The sequence below is a fragment of the Phocoena sinus genome, chromosome 19, assembly GCF_008692025.1.
Source record: "Phocoena sinus isolate mPhoSin1 chromosome 19, mPhoSin1.pri, whole genome shotgun sequence".
NCBI lineage: Eukaryota > Metazoa > Chordata > Mammalia > Artiodactyla > Phocoenidae > Phocoena > Phocoena sinus.
Window position 1 is genome coordinate 41,309,401 of NC_045781.1, and position 22,947 is coordinate 41,332,347.

General features: G+C 43.7%; 1 protein-coding gene across 4 annotated transcripts in view; it reads left to right on the plus strand.

Moving 5' to 3' along the window:
- Window positions 1-22,947, plus strand: part of CDH3 (cadherin 3) — a 98,205-nt gene that overhangs the window by 59,846 nt on the left and 15,412 nt on the right. For 3 of the 4 annotated variants that reach the window (XM_032612460.1, XM_032612461.1, XM_032612459.1), the window contains 4 exons: window positions 20,838-20,920; window positions 22,129-22,254; window positions 22,466-22,621; window positions 22,704-22,848. In XM_032612460.1, coding sequence (XP_032468351.1) covers window positions 20,838-20,920; window positions 22,129-22,254; window positions 22,466-22,621; window positions 22,704-22,848 — 510 coding nt within the window. Of the gene's footprint in view, window positions 1-20,837; window positions 20,921-22,128; window positions 22,255-22,465; window positions 22,849-22,947 lie in introns of all 4 variants that reach the window. The other variant, XM_032612462.1, reaches the window with a different exon arrangement.

Here is a 22,947-nt window from a genome sequence, read left to right on the forward strand (position 1 = left end):
ACTTCCCTCACTCCAGAATAGAGGCAGCGTGGTGTTTGGGAAAGGCAGGCGATGTGGCTGACTTTCCAGTTGTGCCCTCATGCAGGCCACTGTCTCTGAAGTCTCCCCTGGATCCAGGACCCTGGGCCCATATCCATCACCCCTTCTTGACTCCCGACTTTTCCCAGACCCAAGGACGACGTGGTCAGCTGCAGTTGAATATTCCCCCTGGTTTCATTTAGTTACCTGGCATTACCAGGCAGCAGGGGCGGCAAGGAAGGGCTTTCAAACAAAATGAAACAAACACGTTTAATAATAACATTTACTGGAGAGCTTACTGAGTTCCAGAAACTACACTATGTACTTTATGTAATAAGCCCCTTTAATCCTCCTAAAAGCCCCATGAGGGGAGTAGAATTGGCCCCATTTCACTGGATAGGAAACCTAGGCTTGTAACTTTGTAACTTATCCAAGGTCACCCAGCTAGTAAATTGTGGAGTTAGGGCTTGAACTAGGTTGGACTCCTACTTGCGAGTTACTAACCATTTGGGAGTCAGAGTTGTGAGTCCTCTGGCCTCAGCCAAGCTGAGGAAGATTGGAAATAGTTAACATCTGACCCAAGACTTCTGAATTGCTGTTCCTTCCACTGGCCTCTGTTAATCACCAAGATCTGGAGTGATGGGGGAGAGGATGAGGAGGGGACACATCTTTCCAGGACCCCAGCCTCCCTTTTAGGATGTAGGGGAACAGGGAGGGTTCAGATCCCAGACCCAATAGCTGACAGTGCTCTCACTGTCAGTTCTCAGCAGAGAACCTGCTTCTGGCTGTTCATCTTCTTCCTCTCCTCACCCCATCCCCTCCTCCCAGCATTGAGGACCTCACCCAGCCCTGCTCTGAGTGGAGGAGCTTGGTACGCTCTGCCCCCGCCTCTTCACCCAGCCAAATCTGGGCACCCACGTGGTTGTGGCTTACCTAGAGCATCAGTAGCCTGCAGATTTCCTCAAGATGACAAAATCCCCTCCAGGCTGCAGCTGCCACGGTCCCGGTGGACTTCGGGGTACGGGGGTCCTGCTGCTTGCTCAGCGAACCAAAATGACGTATCCTGGGAAGGAAAGCCGAATGAACACTTTCCTTCCTCCCTTTACCCCACCTTTGAGCTCGTAGCTCTGGCTCTGTCGCTGACATCTGAGGAGAGGGCTCAGAGCCAGGGCCACACTGCCAGGAGGTGGGAGGGCTGGTGCCTGCTTCCCCCTAATGAGAGCCTCTCTGGGCTACATAGAACCCAAGATGGAGGGGAGAGCTGTTCTCCCTCAGGACTCGGAGGTATCTCAGGGGCGAGATGCGGCTGGGGAGGCACGACCCCAGGGTTTCCTCTGCCTCCTCAATCTGTTACCCCACTTTTGGTTGTTCAAGAGCACATGAGATTAGTTCGAAATTACTTCTCTCTTACCAAGCCTCAAACCTGTGTTGGAGACTGAAAGGAGGTTCATCTTGCCCAGGGGGGGTCTGACTTCAGGGCCTCACAGTAACTTTAAGAAGTCTTTGCTCCCTGGGAATTAATTGTGTGCATGTGTGCTTTTCTAAGAAGATTCCTCCCCCAAAATTGGCAACCCCACTCTCTCCCACCTCCAAGTCCAGGTCCACTCGGAAGTTCTTCAGATTCTTGTCAAAGCCAGCAGTGAGGACAGGCCTGATGGTGCACATCTGGGCACAGGCAAGGGAAAACGGGGTTCTAGGCCTGAGGCAAGTTACTCTGGTCCCAGCTCCTCGGCCTTGTTGCTCTAACTCCCGTGTGGGAAGTGCCTCTGTGGCCCTGGACGCGAGGAGGTAGACTGCTGGTTGGTCAGACAGAGAGCAGGGCTGAAGGGCTCAGCTACTAACCTGGGTGTCTTGCTTAAGGCTGCCTGCCTTCTCACAACGAGCCCCATCTTGTAGCTTCAGGCAGAGAGAAAAGACAGGTACTTGAGGGCTCCCCACACGCAAGCCAGAACAAGATGCCAGGCCCACACCCCTGCCTCTCCTTGTGGAGTCAGCTTCAGCCAGGGCTTCCCACCAGGGCTTCAAGACCTGCCATTTTCTTGTCTTTTATGGTCTTTTACTGCTTCCAGAATTCTCCTGTGTTCCCCAACTGGAACTCAGCCACACTCCAACTGGTTTACCCCTGCCTTTGAGTCGGTAGTTTGCAAGCTTGGCTGACTGTCAGGATTGCCTAGGGAGCTTTATATTTCTATCACACCCTCTTTCATATATACTATTTTATATAGTTTGTGTAGAGTTGGGCTCGTTGGTTGGGGTTTCACATTAATACGTGAGTATCTATTCACTGTAAAAACAATGTTTTTCAATGAAATAATAGCATGTACTATGTGACAGGTACAGCTCTTAGCATTTTACGTGTATTACCTTGTTTAATCACCATAACATCCCTTGAAGTAGGTACTATTACTATCCCCATTTTATGGATGAGGAATCTGAGGCGAGAGAGGTTATGTAACTTGCCCAAGATCATGCAAATAGTAAATAGCAGAGCTTGGATTCAAATCTAAGCTGCCTGAGCGTCAACCATTGAACTCCATTGCGTCTCAACAGAAGCAAATCAGAAATAAACACGTGAAAGTTCTCTCTTCCTCAGTTCTGCTCCGGTAGGGTAAGCACAGTTAATAGTTTAATGTGAGTTCTTGTAGACCTTTTTCTTTTAATTTTTGAATTTAATGTTATTTATTTTTTTATACAGCAGGTTCTTATTAGTTATCCATTTTATCCACATCAGTGTATACATGTCAATCCCAATCTCCCAATTCATCCCACCACCACCCCACCACCACTTTCCCCCCTTGGTGTCCATACGCGTGTTCTCTACATCTGTTGTAGACCTTTTTCTTGACAAAGAACTTATGTATGCACACAGGAATTATTAAAACAAGGATTGGACTATGTCATACTTAACAAACGTTATCCTACAACTTACTTTTTTTAACTTACTGAATCACAGGCATCTTTCCAGACTGCTAAGTACACATCTATCTTGCTTTTAACAGCTCCATAGTCTTCTACATGGTAGATATACCATGATTTATTAGCTAACCCCCTATTTTTATCTTTTACAGATGTGGAAGTGGGGAGGAGTTAACATAAAAATTGTGAAGTGTTTGAATTTTTAGAAATCTGTCAGAAATCACCTTATTAGGAAAGACTGCTGTAGAAAGATGATTGAATGAATTGTTCTTCTTAACCCCATTCAGTTAAATTAAATTTTTATGTTTGAACAATACCTTCAAGACAGGCTTTGAGGTAAGCTTAATAAGGTTACTATACCATTTAAAAATCATTAGTTTTCACACCAACCATTGTTTTAAGGTTTAGTTATCTGAATGTTTCAAAAGTATTTGAAATCAAAAAATTTTTTAATTTAAATTGCATAACTCAGAAGTGAACTATCAAATGTATTAGCACTTGCATTATTTTCCTTGGGTGTTGAAAGCTTGAGAGTGTGCCATTCAGTCAAAGCGAAAATGCATTTTTTCTCAAGTTTCTCTTTAGTTTTCAAAATCCAGTTAGCAAGCATTTTGATGAAAAGTTGATTTCCATTCTTAAAGAGAATACTCATTTCTGATCTTATTTTCCAAGAGGGGCTTATGGGTTTTTTCTTAAACCCAAATATTGCTGCAATAAACAGTCTTGCACAGGGTGGTTGCATTGATGTAAAAGATTTATCCTTGAAAACCTCAAATAATTCATAACTCCTATGATTCAAGACTTATGTCCTCTTATGAACATATGTGAAGTGTATGTGTATGGAATAAGGGAATTAGACGGATGCTTACAATTCACTGGTCTCCCTTGTATATTTTTTAAGATTTTAAAAATATTTATTTTATTTATTATTATTTATTTTTGGCTGCATTGGGTCTTTGTTGCTGCACGCAGGCTATCTCTAGTTGCGGTGAGCAGGGGCTACTCTTCGTTGTGGTGTGTGGGCCTCTCATTGCCATGGCTTCTCGTTGTGAAGCACGGGCTCTAGGTACTTGGGCTTCAGTAGTTGTGGCATACAGGCTTAGGTGCTCCGTGGCACGTAGGATCTTCCTGGACCAGGACTCGAACCCATGTCCTCTGCATTGGCAGGTGGATTCTTAACCACTGCGCCACCAGGGAAGCCCTAGTCTCTCTTTTTTTTTTTTTTTTTTTTTTTTTTTTTTGCGGTACGCGGGCCTCTCACTGTTGTGGCCTCTCCCGTTGCGGAGCACAGGCTCCGGACGCGCAGGCTCAGCGGCCATGGCTCACGGGTCCAGCCGCTCCGCGGCATGTGGGATCTTCCCGGACCGGGGCACGAACCCACGTCCCCTGCATTGGCAGGCGGACTCTCAACCACTGCGCCACCAGGGAAGCCCCCTAGTCTCTCTTGTATTGAAATTATGTGACTTTTTACACTTTTTCTTAATTTGGGAGATTTGCATTTCTTCAAACTTTGCATACAAAGTGAGACTTTAATATTTACAGCACCATTTCAAATTTTGACAATTGAAGTTTGCATAAAATATAACTATTATAATGTATAGAGTGTCTGAGCTGGAGTTCCAGAGCCACTGTGCCTGGGTTAAATCTGTTTGTCTACTTACTAGCTGTAAGGGTTGGGTAAATTTGCTTAACCTCTATGCTTCAGTTTCCTCATCTGTAAAATAGGGGTAATAATGGGGATCTCATAGGCTGTAGTGAGGATTAAATGAGTTAGGGTATGAAAAAGCATGTAGTAGATAAATAAATGTCAGGTGTTAGTGGTAGTGATCATAACAGTGTTGTTACAGCTAGACTAGTTTGTATACTTACATCTTTAGACTGCATTCCTAGAAGAAAAATTGGTGGGTCAAAGGACTTTCATAGTTCATTCAACAATTATTGAATGCCTACTTTGTATCAGGCACCAGTGCTAGGTGTTGGGATATAGTGACAAGCAGATTCTAACACAGTCTTTGCCTTTGGGCATTATAGAGACTAGTAAGGGAGATAGGCAATTAGATAATAGCAAGTAAACATATCATTACAAGTTGTAATGAATTCTATGGAAGAGAGTTACATAGAGCTAGGAGAGTTTTTAACAGGGGAAACTGATCTACTTTGGGAGGGTTGAGGGAAAGTTTCCCTGAGAAAGTAACTTGCGAATTAGGGTCTGAAAGATGTTGGGAGTTAACTGGGTAGAATTGGAATGGGAATGTAGGGAGACACTGTTCTAGACAGAAGGAGCAGCATGTGCAAACGCCCTGTGGTAAGGGGTTATGAGGCACTTAAGAAGAGGACCATTGTGGCTAGACAATGGAGATAGGGATTGGGCACATTATAGATTTGGGGTTTTATCCTGAGAACAATGGCACATCACTGATGAGTTTCAAACAAGGAAGTGATCTTATTTTCTCAAATGTATCATCTGTTGCGTTTTTAAAAGATCCTTTTTTTAAAATGGAGGATTTTGTACTCATTTAGGCTAAAAATGATATAGTAAGTACTAAGGTTAGGGAGGTAGAGATGGAGAGGCATGAGTCTTGGTGATTGACTGCGAAGGGGAGTCTGAGGGAGAAATGGTCAAGGAAGAAGGTGCTAGACAACAATACACTAGGCACTGTGCTAAATATTAACTCATTTAACTGAGGTAGGTATTACTAGCATCATTCCCATCTTCTAGGTATAGAAACATACTTGCCCAAAGTCTGTCACTGGAACCAAAATTTAAGTCTGGGTACTCAAGACACAGACTCTGGGCTGCTTCTGAGGCCCAGATTTTGGATTTGTGTAGCTGAGTGCATTCCCTGGGAGAGACACTGGAAAAGGACTATATTTAGGGCAAGAGTAAAGAAGATCATGAATTTGCTTTTTGACATGATTTTAAGATTATGGATTATGCCTTTAAAGCATCCAGGGGGAGATATTGAAAAGACAGATATATATGTTGGTCAGAGGAAGAATCTGGACCTTTGAAATTTTAATACATATTCTGAAGTGCCCTCAAAAATCCATACCAATTTACCTGCTTACGAGAAATAAAGGTGAGAATCAGGAACTTTAAAAAACCAATAAACTGGGCTTCCCTGGTGGCGCAGTGGTTAAGAATCCGCCTGCCAATGCAGGGGAGACAATTACGAGCCCTGGTCCGGGAAGATCCCACATGCTGCAGAGCACCTAAGCCTATGTGCCACAACTGCTGAGCCTGCGCTCTAGAGCCCACAGGCCACAACTACTGAGCCCATGCACCTAGAGCCCGTGGTCTGCAAAAAGAGAAGCCACTGCAATGAGAAGCCCACGCACTGCAACAAAGAGTAGCCCCTGCTGTGCGCAACTAGAGAAAACCCGCATGCAACAGCAAAGACCCAACGCAGCCAAAAAATAAATAAATACATTTATTTTTTAAACCCCCCCCAAAAAACAATAAACTGTCTTCCCTAAATACACCTCCAGAAACTGACTCAGTAGAAGTGATGGGTGGGCTGGAAGCAGGGAATCTGAGTTTTTTTTAAAGTTCTCCAGGTGATTTTATCAGTTGTATTTGGGAACTGTTGCTCTGTGATATCGTGAAGGTCACTGTGAAGAGATGAATATATCTCTTTTAGAGAGGATCTAAAAGAAGGAACAAACTAGTGAAATGTGAATGAAAGCATGGCATTCCACCCTACCTTTGTCCCCACAGGTTGCAGGGATCTTAGTTCCCTGACCAGCGATTGAACCTGGGCCTTGTCAGTGAAAGAGCCAAGTTCTAACCACTGGACTGCCAGGGAATTCCTGAAAGCATGGCATTTTGAATTTAACTTCCAATGCTTGTCTCAATGGAAAGTGATCGTTTTTTTTTTTCTTAATTTTCTGCTTACCTCAGGATTCTGAATGACCTTTACCTTCTTGTTCTTTTGTTTTGCTTTTTAAATTACCATCCCTCGTTTTGAATACTTAATTGTGCTTTAAAAAGCACAATATGTCTTATTTGGCCGTAACAAGAGCCTGTGTGTGTGTGTGTGTGTGTGTGTGTGTGTGTGTGTGTGTGTTCCCATTTTAGATACTGGAAATCACCAAGGGCTTATATTTGTTGGGTGCTTACTGTTAACAGCTTAAATATGAAGTGACTTGCCCAAAGCTGCAGGGCCAATGTGCAGCACTTTCACCCACCAGACCCTTAATTGGTGTCCCAGAGGTCCCAGGTTGATTGCTGGGATCTCTGCTCTCATTCTTGTGGGTGGGAATCATTGACAGCACACCTAACAATGAACTTTGTGTCAGCCATGTTTGGAACTCCCAGAGTGCTGTCAAATATAGCTCTGCTTGGGTTTCTCTCTGGGGATTATAAGGGAGGACCCAGCTCCCAAGCGTGAGGAGGAACCTGAGTAGTGTAGATCTTTCCAAAGAGCTTTCTGCAGAGATGCAAAACTCCCCTAGAAAGAATTGCTTTCTCCTTAACAACATGGGGTTGCCATATACTAGTCAGAGGTGGGGGGAAATCACAACATCTCCTTCTGATTGCAAATCAAATACATGTTTACTATGGAAAAACTGGAAGATAAGCAGAATGGAGGTCCACCACCCATAAAGGACCTGTCATTTCAAATGAACATTTTTAATAGATCTTCCGGGTCCATTTCCCTAATCAAGTCTTTCTTGAAGATATCTATCTGAAGGAGAGGGGCCGAGTCCCACTGCTTCATTGCCCCACAGCTCGCCCTCCTGCCTGACTTTCCTAACAATCCAGCTTCATATTCTACTTCAGTGGATCAGAGAAGGGCTACAGGCTGAGGGCCTTAAATGCCCCATCGGCGCCATCTGCAGGAAGATCCAGGTCCAGGGTGAATGGTGTATAGATGGAGGCGTCTGCCAGGCGTAGCCACACTCCCCCAGGGTCATGCTCTTGTCTAGGAGCTGTCATCTGTGTAAAGCTGCTCCTCGCGCCGGTGGCCACTTAAGAATGCCTTTCACCAAGCGCTTCAGCTCCAGCACTGTGCTTGACTTCTTAGCATCCCCCAAGGTGGTGACCTTGTGGTGACGGATCATCATGAACACCCAGGGAGGCAGGTCCGCTTGCACTGCTCTCTGCTTTAGGGAATCACTCTGGCTCCTCTGAGGGCCACAAACGGCTGTGGCAGGACATGTGGGGTGCTTTATCTCCCGGCATGCCACGGGATAGCCCCTTGGGGTCCTAGCATGCCTCGTGGGCTCCCCATGTCCCCCCTCAACACACACACACCCCCGCCCGCATGCCTTGCAGCCTCTGCCCATTAGTCTCCTGAGATCAGATTCTGCTCACCCTCCACCATCTTGGACTTCTTTTTTTTTTTTTTTAATAAACTTATTTATTTATTTTTGGCTGTGTTGAGTCTTCGTTGCTACGCACAGGCTTTCCCTAGTTGCAGCAAGTAGGGGCTACTCTTTGTGTGGTGCGCGGGCTTCTCATTGTGGTGGCTTCTCTTGTTGCGGAGCACGGGCTCTAGGCATGTGGGCTTCAGTAGTTGTGGCTCATGGGCTCAGTGGTTGTGGCATTCGGGCTCTAGAGCGCAGGCTCAGTAGTTGTGGTGCACGGGCTTAGTTGCTCCACGGTCTGTGGGAGCTTCAAAGATCAGGGATCGAACCTACGTCCCCTGCACTGGCAGGCAGATTATTAACCACTGTGCCACCAGAGAAGTTCCTCTTGGGCTTCTTTGGCCTGGAAAGTCATTGGTTCTGGAGAGAGCTAGTCTGCTTTCCTGGTGCCACGGCTCCACCACCACCCCCCTTTTTTAACGAGTATAAAGATATTAATATTTTATGATTGTCAGGCTCAGGCTATAAACTATAAGTGGCTGTTTTGTAAGTATTGTATAGTAACGCATATATGTGGAATCTAGAAAAATGGTACAGATGAACCTATTTGTAGGGCAGGAATAGAGACATAGACGTAGAGAATGGACATGTGGACACAGAGGGGGAAGGGGAGGGTGGGACGAAGTGGGAGATTAGGTTTGACATAATTACACTACCATGTGTAAAATAGATAGCTAGTGGGAAGCTGCTGTATAGCACAGGGAGCTCAGCTCGGTGCTCTATGATGACCTAGATGGGGGGAAGGGTGAGGAGGGAGGTCCAAGAGGGAGGGGATATAGGTATACATATAGCCGATTCACTTCATTGTACAGCAGAAACTAACACAACATTGTAAAGCAATTTTACTCCAATAAAAATAAATAAATAGGGCTTCCCTGGTGGCACAGTGGTTGAGAGTCCGCTTGCTGATGCAGGGGACACGGGTTCGTGTCCCGGTCCGGGAAGATCCCACATGCCGCGGAGCGGCTGGGCCCATGAGCCATGGCAGCTGAGCCTGCGCATCCGGAGCCTGTGCTCCGCAACGGGAGAGGCCACAACAGTGAGAGGGCCGCGTTCCGCAAAAATAAATAAATAAGTAAGTAAGTAAATGAGTGAGTGAGTGAATGAATGAATGAATGAATGGCTGTTTTGTGACCTTTTTCCCCTGAGCAGAGCACTGTTTTCCCTTGATACTTTTTTACAATATTTAAGGCTGTAGATGAGACATTTGAGTGACTGTAGCACACGTAATTAAGTATTCTGTTGAAAGTTAAGTTGTTGAGACTTTTTTTTTAAAACACTAAGCAACAGTCATGAACATCCGTGCAGGTATGGTTTTGTCACATCTTGGATGACTTCCTGGCACAATTCTTGGGTCGAAGGACTTGTTTAAGGCTTAATAGCGCAAAAGTTTTTGTCGATATACATTTCCCCCACCCCCTAACAATGTATAGCAGCATCCATTCCCTAAGTATTTCACAACATTTGTCCTTTTAATTTGTATTTCCTAGTAAGTGAACTTTTTTCTACGGGTAGTTTTACTCAGGAAAATGCCAGAATCTTCTTTCAAGGCAATGCCATATACTTTCCCCTTGCACCTTCTTATCCCAGTCCCTTAACAGAAAGTAGTGATAGCTACAAGGACAAGTTTGTTTACTTTATAAACTAGGTGTGTCTCTAGACCAAGCTAGAATGGAAGCACCTTTGACAGTGTCTCCCTCATTCCCCAACAAGATGCCTTTTGGCCACAACACTTTCAAACTGATATTACTCTTCCCTTCTCATTAAAATGCCCAAAGATCAATAGGAAAACTGTCGAGTGATAAAGTGATCAAGTGTTGATCACTTGAAGGACATTTACCCCTGAGAGTTGGGTGGTTTTATTTTGCCAGAACATCCAGTAAGGTTCGACATTGGGACTACATAGCACCTCTATGTCATGGCTGAGAAGACAAGCTTCTGACCTTCATGGGTGTTTCCTTGAGAGTTTGGAAGTGTCTAGGCAATTCCAACCTAAAAGCAGGCCTGGGATGAGTTCCCAGCCTAATATCCATTAATTCTTAAAAGTCTATTTAAAAAGCTTTCTTCTTTCAACAGCTCTAGTACTCCAGGGATTCAACCCTTCTTGCCCAAGTTTTATAGTGGCGCCAGCTCAGGATCTGAGGCCAGGCTTGGCAGGATGGTCTTTAGAGAGAAGCTCTGAGCACAGGCCGGGGACTCCTGGTTCCCTTGGATGTTTCTATCTAGTGCAGATACACAAGGCTTTGATTAAAACAAACAAACAAACAAAATCTCTAGACGCTGTCTCAGGTTACTAACTCCCTTCCCCAACAGTATTGTAGGAATTGTATGTTCAGGCTCAGTGCTGAAACCTATCAGTTTATAGTGGTACAAATACCTACATCTTCATCAGGTTCATCGACTTTTTGGTTCAGAATCTCTGTGGAAGAAACTGAGTTTAAAGCTGTCACATGACTTTAAGGTCCTAGGTGGGTATGGAAATAAGAGCTATGTTTACGTCTCTGTTTTTCAGCCTTAAGATCTGAACTATTGCCCCATGTGCTCGTCAGTGCTCACCAACTTGTCCCAGAAAGAGTTTGACACGAGCCCATTCATGCCTCCATGACTTGGCCAAGATTTGTGGCCTTGTGGAGCTAGGCTGCAGTCAGGAACGGGAATCAGCTTCCTTCACTAGCTGTGAGAAGGTAGGGTAGAAGGAGGGTGAGTAATGATGAGACCTGGTTTCAGATCAACTTCATTTTGAAACCAGTGATACAAGCCAGTAGTGCCAAGAAGCATCTGGGAGGAAGTTGTAATGATCTGCCCCAGGGCTTACCGTTTACCAGCCTCTGTGTGACTCATGGCTTACAAAGAAAACTGCTCATGTTTCTACAGGTACCTCAGCGAGTTTCCCTGGGCAGGTCAGATTGGCTGTGAGATCTCCATCCTTTGCCTCTCCCAATAAACCATGGAGCAGCCCCTACGAAACAGTCCTCTCCAAACGCAGACTGAGCCAGCTCCCTGTTATGCTCTTTGGTTCTGTGTATCCCCTTTTCCCTTCCGTGCTTCAGCCCTTAGGTAAAGCACATGGCTATAACTAACCCCATGCCCACTCTGAGAGATGGTTTCTCTATGGTGTAGAGAGAGGCATGGACTTGGAGTCAGAAGCCCTGGTTAATTGTGAGTAGGCTAAAGGTCCCTCTTATTGAGGGCTTACTCTGGGCCAGACACAGTGCTCAGTGCAGTGTGAACATTATCCCACTTATTCCTGCCAATAATCTTATGAGGTAGGTATTATTCCCATTTTCCAGATGAGAAAACAGCTTCTGTACGTTCACACGACATGGATGTGAACCCAAGTCTTTTGGACTCCAAATCCCATATTCTTCATCACTCATCTGCCTCTGCCTTTAGGATTTGAAATCTGGTCCTGCTGCTTCCGAGTTGTGGGGCTTCGTGTACTTTGCTCTCCTCTCTGAAGCTGCTTCCTGAGGCACTTCAACCCCAGGGCAGTCTCTTGTTTCCTGAGTTGTCAGTTATAGGGGAGTAGTATCTACCTTGTGGGTTGTTTTTTGAGGACTTGGATAAGAAAACACTTAACTGGGTGTCTCGGGCAGAGTGTGTCTTTGAAGCTTGTTCCTGCCTGCCTGACTCATGCCCCTTGGTTGTATTCTGCACCCAGCTGAATGTGGCTGAGGGCTGATGGGGCAGCTGGAATGTTGCAGCCTGCGTGGGAGGCACGTACAATTGAAGTACCTGACCACTGACTTCTCCTTGATTGTTGGCACTGTCCCCTCTAAAAATAGATGGACAGCCCAGATACTGTGCTACAAATGTTTGGACCCATAAAACAATGGAGATGTGCCAGCAAACACCGTAGTGAAGTGTACCGTACATTCCTGGTGGGCAGATTTTGTAGACAGCAGGAAGACGGTTTCTGGGTTTCTGGCAGCTTTTAGAGTTTGGGGGATTAAGGCATTAGCCCCCTGCTGGGTAACTTGGTGGGACAGGATTGGAGAGTTCATTGAGAGGTACTCATTAAGTGAAAAACCTGACAGGCTTATCTGACCAGCCCCTCTGCTAGCTGAAGACCTTCCCTTAGGAAGAGGGCTGTTTTAAGAATGGGAAAAGTGACAGTTAATTTTTATTTTTTATCAGTGTTTGAATAGCTAATGCATTCATGTGGGTCAAAATTCAGAAGGGTACACAGTAAAGTCTCTTTCCTGTTGCTTAGCTACTAGCTTCTCCACCCATAAACCCAGTTTTTTGGGGTCACCTTCCAGAAGTATTTATTTTAAAATACAAATGTTAGCATAGACTACATTGCTCCATATCTTTTTAAATTAATTAATTAGTTAGTTAATTAAGCTGCACCGGGTCTTTAGTTGCAGCACACGGGATCTTCGTTGCCACATTGGAGATCTTCATCGCGGCATGTGGGATCTAGTTCCTTGACCAGGGATCAATCCCAGGCGCCCTGCATTGGGAGCACACAGCCTTAACAGCTGGGCCACCAGGGAAGTCCCCATATCTTTTTTTTTTTTAATTAACAACATGTCTTAGAGATCTTTCCACGTCAATACATAGGGGCTTCCTTATCTTTTACAGCTTTTTATGGCTGCACAGTGTTCTCGTATGGATGTTAGCATTACACAAAGTTAATCTGTCATTGATGGACATTTAGGTTGTCTGGACTTTTGCTATTACAATCCATGCATTATTGATTACTTTGGTAGATAGCTGTGGAAAGGTGATTTTGGACAGGAGGCAGTATCCTATAAGAACTTAAAGGTACTTGAAGATACACATTTTGTTCCCTGAATGCATCCCTAGTATTTAGAAGAATATTGGGCACTTAGGAAACACTCTACTAGTTCTTGATGGATGCTGTGTTGAAGAACCTTACTTTAGAATATGACCACCCCGAGTTCTAATTAATTCCACTCACTAGCTGTATGATGTTGGGCAAGCCATCTCACCTCTGAACCCCCATTTCCTCATGTGTTATGAGTCCGTATAAAGTTCTGGGGTTTACAAATTTGTGGTTTTGTGGTTTTATCTTATTTGATATTCAGGATGACTCTGTGAAGTCTAATTTTCATCTCCCAAATGAGAAAACCTAAATTCCTAATAAGTTAATTCAAGTTCTGCATCAACATGCTGATGGTTCCAACTAACAGAGTTTTGAGGGACCTTTGCATGTGTCCTTAACACAGCTTTAAGCAATGCTGAATCACCTAGTGAGTTTAGGTGTTCCCTTTTAAGCTTTTCTTCTTTTTACATCAAGGAGAAAGTGTCTTTGGTCCCATTATTATTATTTTTAACTAATCTATTTATTTTTGGCTGCATTGGGTCTTCGTTGCTGGGTGCAGGCTTTCTTTAGTTGTGGCGAGCAGGGGCTACTCTTCGTTGCAGTGTGCGGGCTTCTCATTGCTGTGGCTTCTCTTGTTGTGGAGCACGGGCTCTAGGTGTGCAGCCTTCAGTAGCTGTGGCACACGGGCTCAGTAGTTGTGGCACATGGGCTCTAGAGCGCAGACTGAGTGGTTGTGGCACACGGGCTTCAGTAGCTGTGGCACGTGGGCTTCAGTAGTTGTGGCTCGTGGGTTCTAGAGCACAGGCTCAGTAGTTGTGGCGCACAGGCTTAGTTGCTCCACAGCATGTGGGATCTTCCCAGACCAGGGCTCGAACCCGTGTCCCTTGCATTGGCAGGTGGATTCCACTGCACCACCAGGGAAGCCCCTACTATTCTTGAATACATCTTTTTATAACATGCTTCTCTCCCTTCAAACTAAGGGAAGATAGGCCTTAGGCTCGAAGCCTCAGCAAACATGGGAATTCCCTGGAGGTCCAGTGGTAGGACTCCGCACTTTCACTACCAAGGGCACGGGTTCGATCCCTGGTCAGGAAACTAAGATCCCTCAAACCATGCGGCATGGCCAAAAAGCAAAACAAAACAAAACAGAAACTTCAGCAAACAATTGATTCTGGGGCCCACAGAATTCAAGTGTGTTTCCCAGGATCACCCATCAAGTTAAAGTCAGTGCCTGCACAAGATGCGGTCTCCATCACTATTAATAGTATTAACAGCAGACCTGGCCATAATGCATCCTATTTGTGAGTTCTTTACACTTATTCTCATTTAATCCTCACAACTACCTGTAACTACCTCACAACTACCTGTAAGAGAGTTACTCTTATTATCCCTGAATCTAGTACTTTTCTCCAAGTATCACACTGCCTCACTGGGCATCTAAAAATCAATCTTTGCTATTTCAATAGATGGAGAAGGACCACAGGTAATGGGGGTTAGAGAGGAAATAAGAAAACAAATTCTCAGGTGTGTCAGAAAGATAATATAACCATATTCTATAAACAACTCAATCTAGACAGGTCTAGGTACCACTTCTGGCCATTCCATTTCCTAGCTATGTAACTTCAGTGAATGCATTTAACCCCTCATTTTCCCAATTTAGAAAATGGGCGTTAAAATCTACTTTATAGGGTGCTTGGTGAAGATTAAATGAGAAAGTATACAAATGTTAGGGCTTCCCTGGTAGCGCAGTGGTTAAGAATCTGCGTGCCAAGGCAGGGGACACAGGTCCAGGAAGATCCCACATGCTGCGGAGCAACTAAGCCCGTGTACCACAACTACTGAGCCTGCATGCCGCAACTACTGAAGCCCACGGCCCGTGCGCCGCAACTACTGAAGTCCACACGCTGCAACTACTGAAGCCCACGCGCCTAGAGTCTGTGCTCCGCAGCAAGAGAAGCCACCGCAATGAGAAGCCCACACACCACAACGAAGAGTAGTCCACACTTGCCACAACTAGAGAAAATCCTCACACAGCAACGAAGACCCAATATAGCCATAAATAAATAAATTTATTTTTAAAATTCATACAGATTTTTAAAAAACACACAAATGTTAGCTGTTAATAATAGTAATTCATGATGGGAGGGATTCTCGACTCTTGAGATTGATGCTTGCTGTATTCATTTGCTAGGGCTGCTGTAACAAAGGAACACAGACTGGGGGCTTAAACACAGAAATTTATTTTGTCACAACTCAGGAGGCTAGAAGTCCAAGATCAAGGTGTCAGCAGGGCTGGTTTCTGTTGAGGCCTCTCTCCTTAGCTTGTAGATGGCTGTCTTCTCAATGTGTCTGTAAATAGTCTTCTCTCTGTAATTGTCTGTGTCCAAATTTCCTCCTCTTATAAGGACACTCATCATACTGGATTAGGGCCCACCCTAATAACCTCATTTTAATTTAATCACCTCTTTAAATGTCCTTTTTCCAAATATAATCACATTCTGAGGTATTAGGACTTCAACACATGAATTTGAGGGGGGAACACAATTCATGTTAAGAGAAAACTTGGACCTACAGAAAAATAAAGATAATAAGTAGCTGGTAACCCCAGTCATAGGGAAGCTTCATTTCCTTCCAGTCTTTTTAAAATTTTTTCCCATGCATAGTTACATATACTATATATGCAGTTCTACTTTCTGCTTACATTTTGCATAGCTGGATAAAAAATCCATGGAGTGCATGCCCCATAGATTATTTAAATTTTGCCCTGTATTAAGATGATCTAAACTCTGCCACATATCATTCCTTGTCTTTTTTAGCCCAAAGGCAAAGCAAGATTCCTCAGAAGATGAGAGTACAAAGCTGTGTGCTGGAGGTAAAGGGCAAGGTCACTCTGGGAATCTCCCTGCCCCTGGGACCCTTTGGAACTGACTCAGGCTGAGATCCCTCTTTCCCCTCCTCCCACCGGCCGAGCATGTTGTCACAGCTCGTGACTCCTCAGTGAGGATGTCGTCAAGGAGGCAGGGCTGGTATCTAAGCAATCTTCTCTTTCTCAGGGACACACTCCAGCCTTCCCATGAAGGAACCTGCCTCTGTGTGTGAGCTCTGGGGCTCTGGGGAGCTGAAGGCAGCTCTGTATGCTTTTAAGCCCTCCATCTTCCTCCCCTCCATGCGCTAAGCCTCTCCCCAAAAGATGGCCGGTGTCCTAAGTTCTTTCACCCAAGTTAGTTTTACCTGCTTTTGAACTTCATGTTAATGGAATCATACATGTGTCCTCTCTTGTATCTGGCTTCTGTCACTCAACCATGTTTGTAAGATTCATTCATGTTGTTGTATGTCCTTGTGGTTGACTCATTTAATTATATGAATATTCCACCATATTTTTATTCATTCTACCTGGATGGACATTTGGGCTATTTCCAGTCTTTAGCTATTATAGACAGTGCTGCTGTGGCTATTATAATACTTGTCTTTTAGTGAATGTATCTTTGTTGGGTCTATACCTCAAAGTAAAATTGCTGGGTCTTGGGGAAGGTGTATATTTAGCTTCAGCAAATACTGCTCGACAGTTTTCCAAAATGACTATCCCATTTTACACTCCCACATCAGACTTCTACTTTTTTTTTTTATTGAGGTAAAATATGCATAACATAAAATTTGACCATTTTAAACAATTCGGTGACGTTAAGTACGTTCAAATTGTTGTGCAACCATCACCACAGTCTGTCTCTATAACTTTTTCATCATCCCAAACAGAAACTCTGTACCCATTAAACAATAAATACCCATTCCCCTCTCTCTCCAGCCCCTGGTAACTTCTATTCTACTTTCTATGTCTATTAATTTGAGTATTCTAGGTACGTCATATAAGTGGAATCATGCAGTATTTGCCCTTTTGTGACTAGCTTATTTTACTTAGCATAATGTTTTCAAGATTCTTCCATGTTGCAGCATGTGTCAGAACTTTATTCCTTTTAAAGACTGAATAATATTCCCTTGTATGTATAGACCACATTGTGTTTATCTATTCATCTCTTGATGGGCACTTGTGTTGTTTCCATCTTTTGGCTATTGTGAATAGTGATACTATGAAAATATGTGTACAAGTATCTGTTTGAGATCCTACTTCAGTTCTTTTAGGTATACGCCTAAAAGTAGAATTGCTGGATCATGTGGTAATTTTATGTTTACCTTCTGAGGAGCCACCAAACTGTTTTTCACAGTGGCTGCACCATTTCACATTCCCAGTGCAGGAGGGTTCCCATGTCTTTACATCTTGCCAACACTCATTATTTACTTTTTTTTTTGCCACCCTAGTAGGTATGAAGTGGTATCTCATTGTTATTTTGATTTGTATTTCCCTAATGACTAATGATATTGAGCATTTTTTCACATGCTTATTGGCCATTTGTATACCTTATTTGAAGAAATGTCTTTTCAACTCCTTTGCCTTTTTATTTACTTATTTTTAATTGGGTTGTTTGTTTTTTGTTGTTCTTGAGTTTTAGGAGTTCACTGTATAGTCTGGATATTGTTTGGAATTCTACTTTTTAATGTTATACTCTTTTTTTATTAATGTTATACTCTTATATACTGTTTGAATACTTCATCATGTTCACATTACTTTTTGTTTGTTTGTTTATCTTCTCAAAGAACCAGCTTTTAGTTTTATTGATCTTTGCTATTGTTTTCTTTGTTTCATTCATTTGTTTCATTTATTTCTGCTCTGATCTTTATGATTTCTTTCCTTCTGCTAACTTTGGGTTTTGTTTGTTCTTCTTTCTCTGGTTCCTTTAGGTGTAAGGTTAGATTGTTTATTTGAGATTTTTCTTGTTTCTTGAGGTAGGCTTGTATAGCTATAAACTTCCCTCTTAGAACTGCTTTTGCTGCATCCCAAAGGTTTTGGATCATCATGTTTTCATTGTCATTTGTCCTTAGGTATTTTTTGATTTCCTCTTTGATTTCTTCAGTGATCTCTTGGTTATTTAGTAACGTATTGTTTAGCCTCCATGTGTTTGTGTTTTTTACGTTTTTTTCCCTGTAATTCATTTCTAATCTCATAGCATTGTGGTCAGAAAAGATGCTTGATATGATTTCAATTTTCTTATATTTACTGAGGTTTGATTTGTGACCAAGATGTGATCTATCCTGGAGAATGTTCCATGCGCACTTGAGAAGAAAGTGTAATCTGCTGTTTTTGGATGGAATGTCCTATAAATATCAATGAAATCTATCTGGTCTATTGTGTCATTTAAAGCTTCTGTTTCCTTATTTATTTTCATTTTGGATGATCTGTCCATTGTTGTAAGTGAGGTGTTAAAGTGTTACTGTCGATTTTCTCTTTTATAGCTGTTAGCAGTTGCCTTATGTATTGAGGTGCTCCTATGTTGGGTGCATATATATTTATAATTGTTATATCTTCTTCTTGGATTGGTCCCTTGATCATTACATAGTGTCCTTCCTTGTCTCTTGTAACATTCTTTATTTTAAAGTCTATTTTATCTGATATGAGTATTGCTACTCCAGCTTTCTTTTGATTTCCATTTGCATGGAATATCTTTTTCCATCCCCTCACTTTCAGTCTGTATGTGTCCCTAGGTCTGAAGTGGCTCTCTTGTAGACAGCATATAGATGGGTCTTGTTTCTGTATCCATTCATCAAGCCCTTGTATTTTGACTGGAGCATTAAATCCATTCACGTTTAAGGTAATTATCGATATGTATGTTCCTATGACCATTTTCTTAATTGTTTTGGGTTTGTTTTTTTAGGTCCTTTTCTTCTCTTGTGTTTCCCACTTAGAGAAGTTCCTTTAGCGTTTGTTGTGGAGCTGGTTTGGTGGTGCTGAATTCTCTTAGCTTTTGCTTGTCTGTAAAGCTTTTGATTTCTCCATCGAATTTGAATGAGCTCCTTGCCGGGTAAGAGTAATCTTGGTTGTAGGTTCTTCCCTTTCATCACTTTAAGTATATCATGTGACTGCCTTCTGGCTTGTAGAGTTTCTGCTGAGAAATCAGCTGTTAACCTTATGGGAGTTCCCTTGTATGTTATTTGTCGTTTTTCCCTTGCTGCTTTCAATAATTTTTCTTTGTCTTTAATTTTTGCCAATTTGATTACTATGCGTCTCAGCGTGTTTCTCCTTGGGTTTATCCTGTATGGGACCCTCTGCACTTCCTGGACTTGGGTGACTATTTCTTTTACCATGTTAGGGAAATTTTCGACTATAATCTCTTCAAATATTTTCTCTGGTCCTTTCTCTCTCTCTTCTCCTTCTGGGACCCCTATAATGTGAATGTTGTTGCATTTAATGTTGTCCCAGAGGTCTCTTAGGCTGTCTTCATTTCTTTTCACTCTTTTTTCTTTATTCTGTTCCACAGCAGTGAATTCCACCATGCTATCTTCCAGGTCACTTATCCGTTCTTTTGCCTCAGTTATTCTGCTACTGATTCCTTCTAGTGTAGTTTTCATTTCAGTTATTATATTGTTCGTCTCTGTTTGTTTGTTCTTTAATTCTTCTAGGTCTTTGTTAAACATTTCCTGCATCTCCTCGATCTTTGCCTCCATTCTTTTTCCGAGGTCCTGGATCATCTTCACTATCATTCTTCTGAGTTCTTTTTCTGGAAGGTTGCCTATCTCCACTTCATTTAGTTGTTTGTCTGTGGTTTTATCTTGTTCTTTCATCTGGCACATAGCCCTCTGCCTTTTCATCTTGTCTGTCTTTCTGTGAATGTGGTTTTTGTTCCACAGGCTGCAGGAGTGTAGTTCTTCTTGCTTCTGTCACATTACTTTTGTAGTTTAAAAACCCTCATCTGTTATCCTTTCTTATTTTAGGGAAGGATTATTTAAAACAATTGTCGTCATCATCTGAAACTAAAGGACAATTTTTCAAAAAAGGACAGTTGGGAGCGCTCACGCTGACCTTTCCATGGCACAGCACTGTCCCTCTGGTCCTTGTCGTCCTGCAGCCTAGTACGCTGCTGAGCACTGGTGTCTGGGCCAGCGTTATGGGAACGCCTGGGTCAGGGCATGTTGCCGATGGGCCCAGTTGTAGCCCCTGGCAGGTTTCCTGACTCCATGCTTTGGCCACAAGGAAGGGTGGGTAAGAACATTGGTTGTGAATACTCTCTAGCGTATGCCTTGGAGTCAGGCTGACCTGGCTTCTGAACCTCAGTTTTCTCATCTTTGTAAAGGAGCTCGTACCTAACTTGGCAGCATAGTTGTAAAGATGAAATGGGCCCAGTCTCCGGATTAACGAATAGTAGTTATTAACTCAGAGTGCTTGTTTAAAGGGCGGCCAAGCAGGGAGGATTCAGAAGGAACATGACAGACTGAAACACCCCGAGGTTATCCAGAATGATCTGTGTGGGTGACGGTGTAGCAGGATGCATACAGCGCATATGTAGACTCATAGCCTTCGGAAATGCTTAAAATCTTCTGCCTCCAGCTGTGACCTTGGGTCAACTCTATGTCTCGTGAGACTCCATGGGGCTAATGTCGCTGAATAGCTATGATTTTGGTTCTTCGGCCCACAAACCAGGAAGTGGTCCGCCCTCTTGAGACCAAACTCAGAAGCCCATCTGAAACTCATATTTGATCACATTGCTGGTCAGAGGAAGTAAGCCAAGTCTCCTTCTGCAGTGGCTTGCAATAGTCCTTGATCTAGTCAGGGGGCTGTTTCAGGTTTTGGCTCCCATGGGGTATCTTCCAGAAGCCCCTCCTTCCTAATACTCTTTTCCTCCCTTCCCCACAGTAGTTTTCACGGACTGCCCTGGGCAAGAGTCGGCCCTGCTGACTGATGATGACTTCACTGTTCTGAACAACAAAACAGTCCAGGTAAAATACCATGTCCACCTTCAGGAGAGAAGAAAGACATTCTCCGTGCATGCCCAGCTTGCTGCTGGCCAGGAGACCGAGGTTGCCGTGGCTGTTGTGAGCCATGTTACCCCTGCAGAGGACGCAGGGTTAGACCTCAGTTGCCCATAGCTGTGCGCGTGGGTACCCATCTAAGCAGGGTAGTGTTTGCAGCTGCCCAGTAGGGGGCACCAGAGTCAGGCAAGGGGGGCCCAGAGCTGCTTTGTGAGTAATGGCCCAGTGCCCTTCCTCCCTTGAATTCCCTGTCCCATCTCCCTTTCCTTCTTTCCCATATCATGCCGGTAAACCGCAATTGAAGGTGATCCCAACACAGGACTGCCAATCTCATGAACCTTTGGGAAGATGGACCTGGGGCTCTTGGCCACATTTCTTTGTTTTGTCTAATTTAATTTTTTGAGCAGCTAATATATCCACATGGTTCAAATTTTTAAATATTAAAAAGTTTTAGAATGAATAACCTCCCCTTTTTTCTCCCCCTATGTCTAATGCCCTCTCTACCCCTCAAAGAGAAGACCTGTTACTTTCCTTCTAATTTATGTATTTGTTCTATATTTATATTAAATATATTTATATATATTATATATAGGTATAAAATAAACTTTTCGGTCCTCTTTTATGCAAAACTAACATACTATTCACATGTCTGCACCTCCTTTTTGCACTGAAAAATACATCAGTACACTGCCTATCCCCTTCTCACAGATAACCACCGTTATAAGCTTCTAGTATCCCCCAGACTTTGTCTGTATATAAGCAGATGTGAATATATGCCTTATTTTCCCACCCTTTTACACAAAAGATGGAACAGTGCCTGGCACATATTAAGCCCTATGTAAGTGTTTGTTAAATAAAATACTAAACTACATTAAGCTGTTCCATATCTTGTTCTTTTTCACTTAAGTATGGATATATATCAAAGATCTTTCCATGCCAGCACAGAGAGACATCCCTCATTTTTCAAGCTGTATACAATTTCCACTAGATGGATGTATTATAGTGTATTTAATTGAGCCTTCTCTATAAGTGAACACTTAGATTATTTCCAAGTTTTCTTTTACAATAAACCCATCTGGGCCTCTGTCCTTGCCATGAGCCCCTGTAGATGAGAGGATGTTGGGTATGTTCCCGTTGTTTGCACATCTGGGTTAAGGGGTCTTCTCTCCTTGCAGGAAAGGAAAGCATTGAAGATCTCCCCATCCAAACGTATCTTGCGAAGACGCAAGAGAGATTGGGTGGTCCCGCCAATATTTGTCCCTGAGAATGGCAAGGGTCCCTTCCCCCAGAAGCTGCATCAGGTATGACTGTGCCTTCTCCGTGGGAGTCATTGGTGTCTTCAGGGACTCTCATTCAAAGGCCTGAATATGAGGTTTCTTGCTACTGAGCCCTGGGGCCCGCAGAGGGAAACTCTCTGATGGGAGCAATTTCTAATCAGGCAGTGCCTCTCCACCCCTCCCCAACAGAGAGATATTTGTCACTTTGTCAGCTGCCATTTTCTTTTGCTTCCAGCTCAAATCTAATAAAGACAGAGGCACCAAGATTTTCTACAGCATCACGGGGCCTGGGGCAGACAGCCCCCCTGAGGGTGTCTTCACCATAGAGAAGGAAACGGGCTGGTTGCTGTTGAATAAACCACTGGACAGGGAGAAAATTGCCGAGTATGAGGCAAGTAACCTTTAGCGTCCAACGAGAAGCAGGGCCCCAGGAAGGGTAGTGCCAGGCTGACCCCAGGCCTGTGTACCTACAGCTCTTTGGCCACGCTGTGTCGGAGAACGGTGCCTCCGTGGAAGAGCCCATGAACATCTCCATCATCGTAACAGACCAGAATGACCACAAGCCCAAGTTCACCCAGGATGTCTTCAGAGGGAGCATCTTGGAAGGGGTACTACCCGGTAAGAGGACTGGGGAGGGCACAGCTATAGAGGTCTGCTGGGCCCAGACCTGGCCTTGGGTCCACTTCTGGAATCAGCCCAGACTCTTAAAGGCTGGAA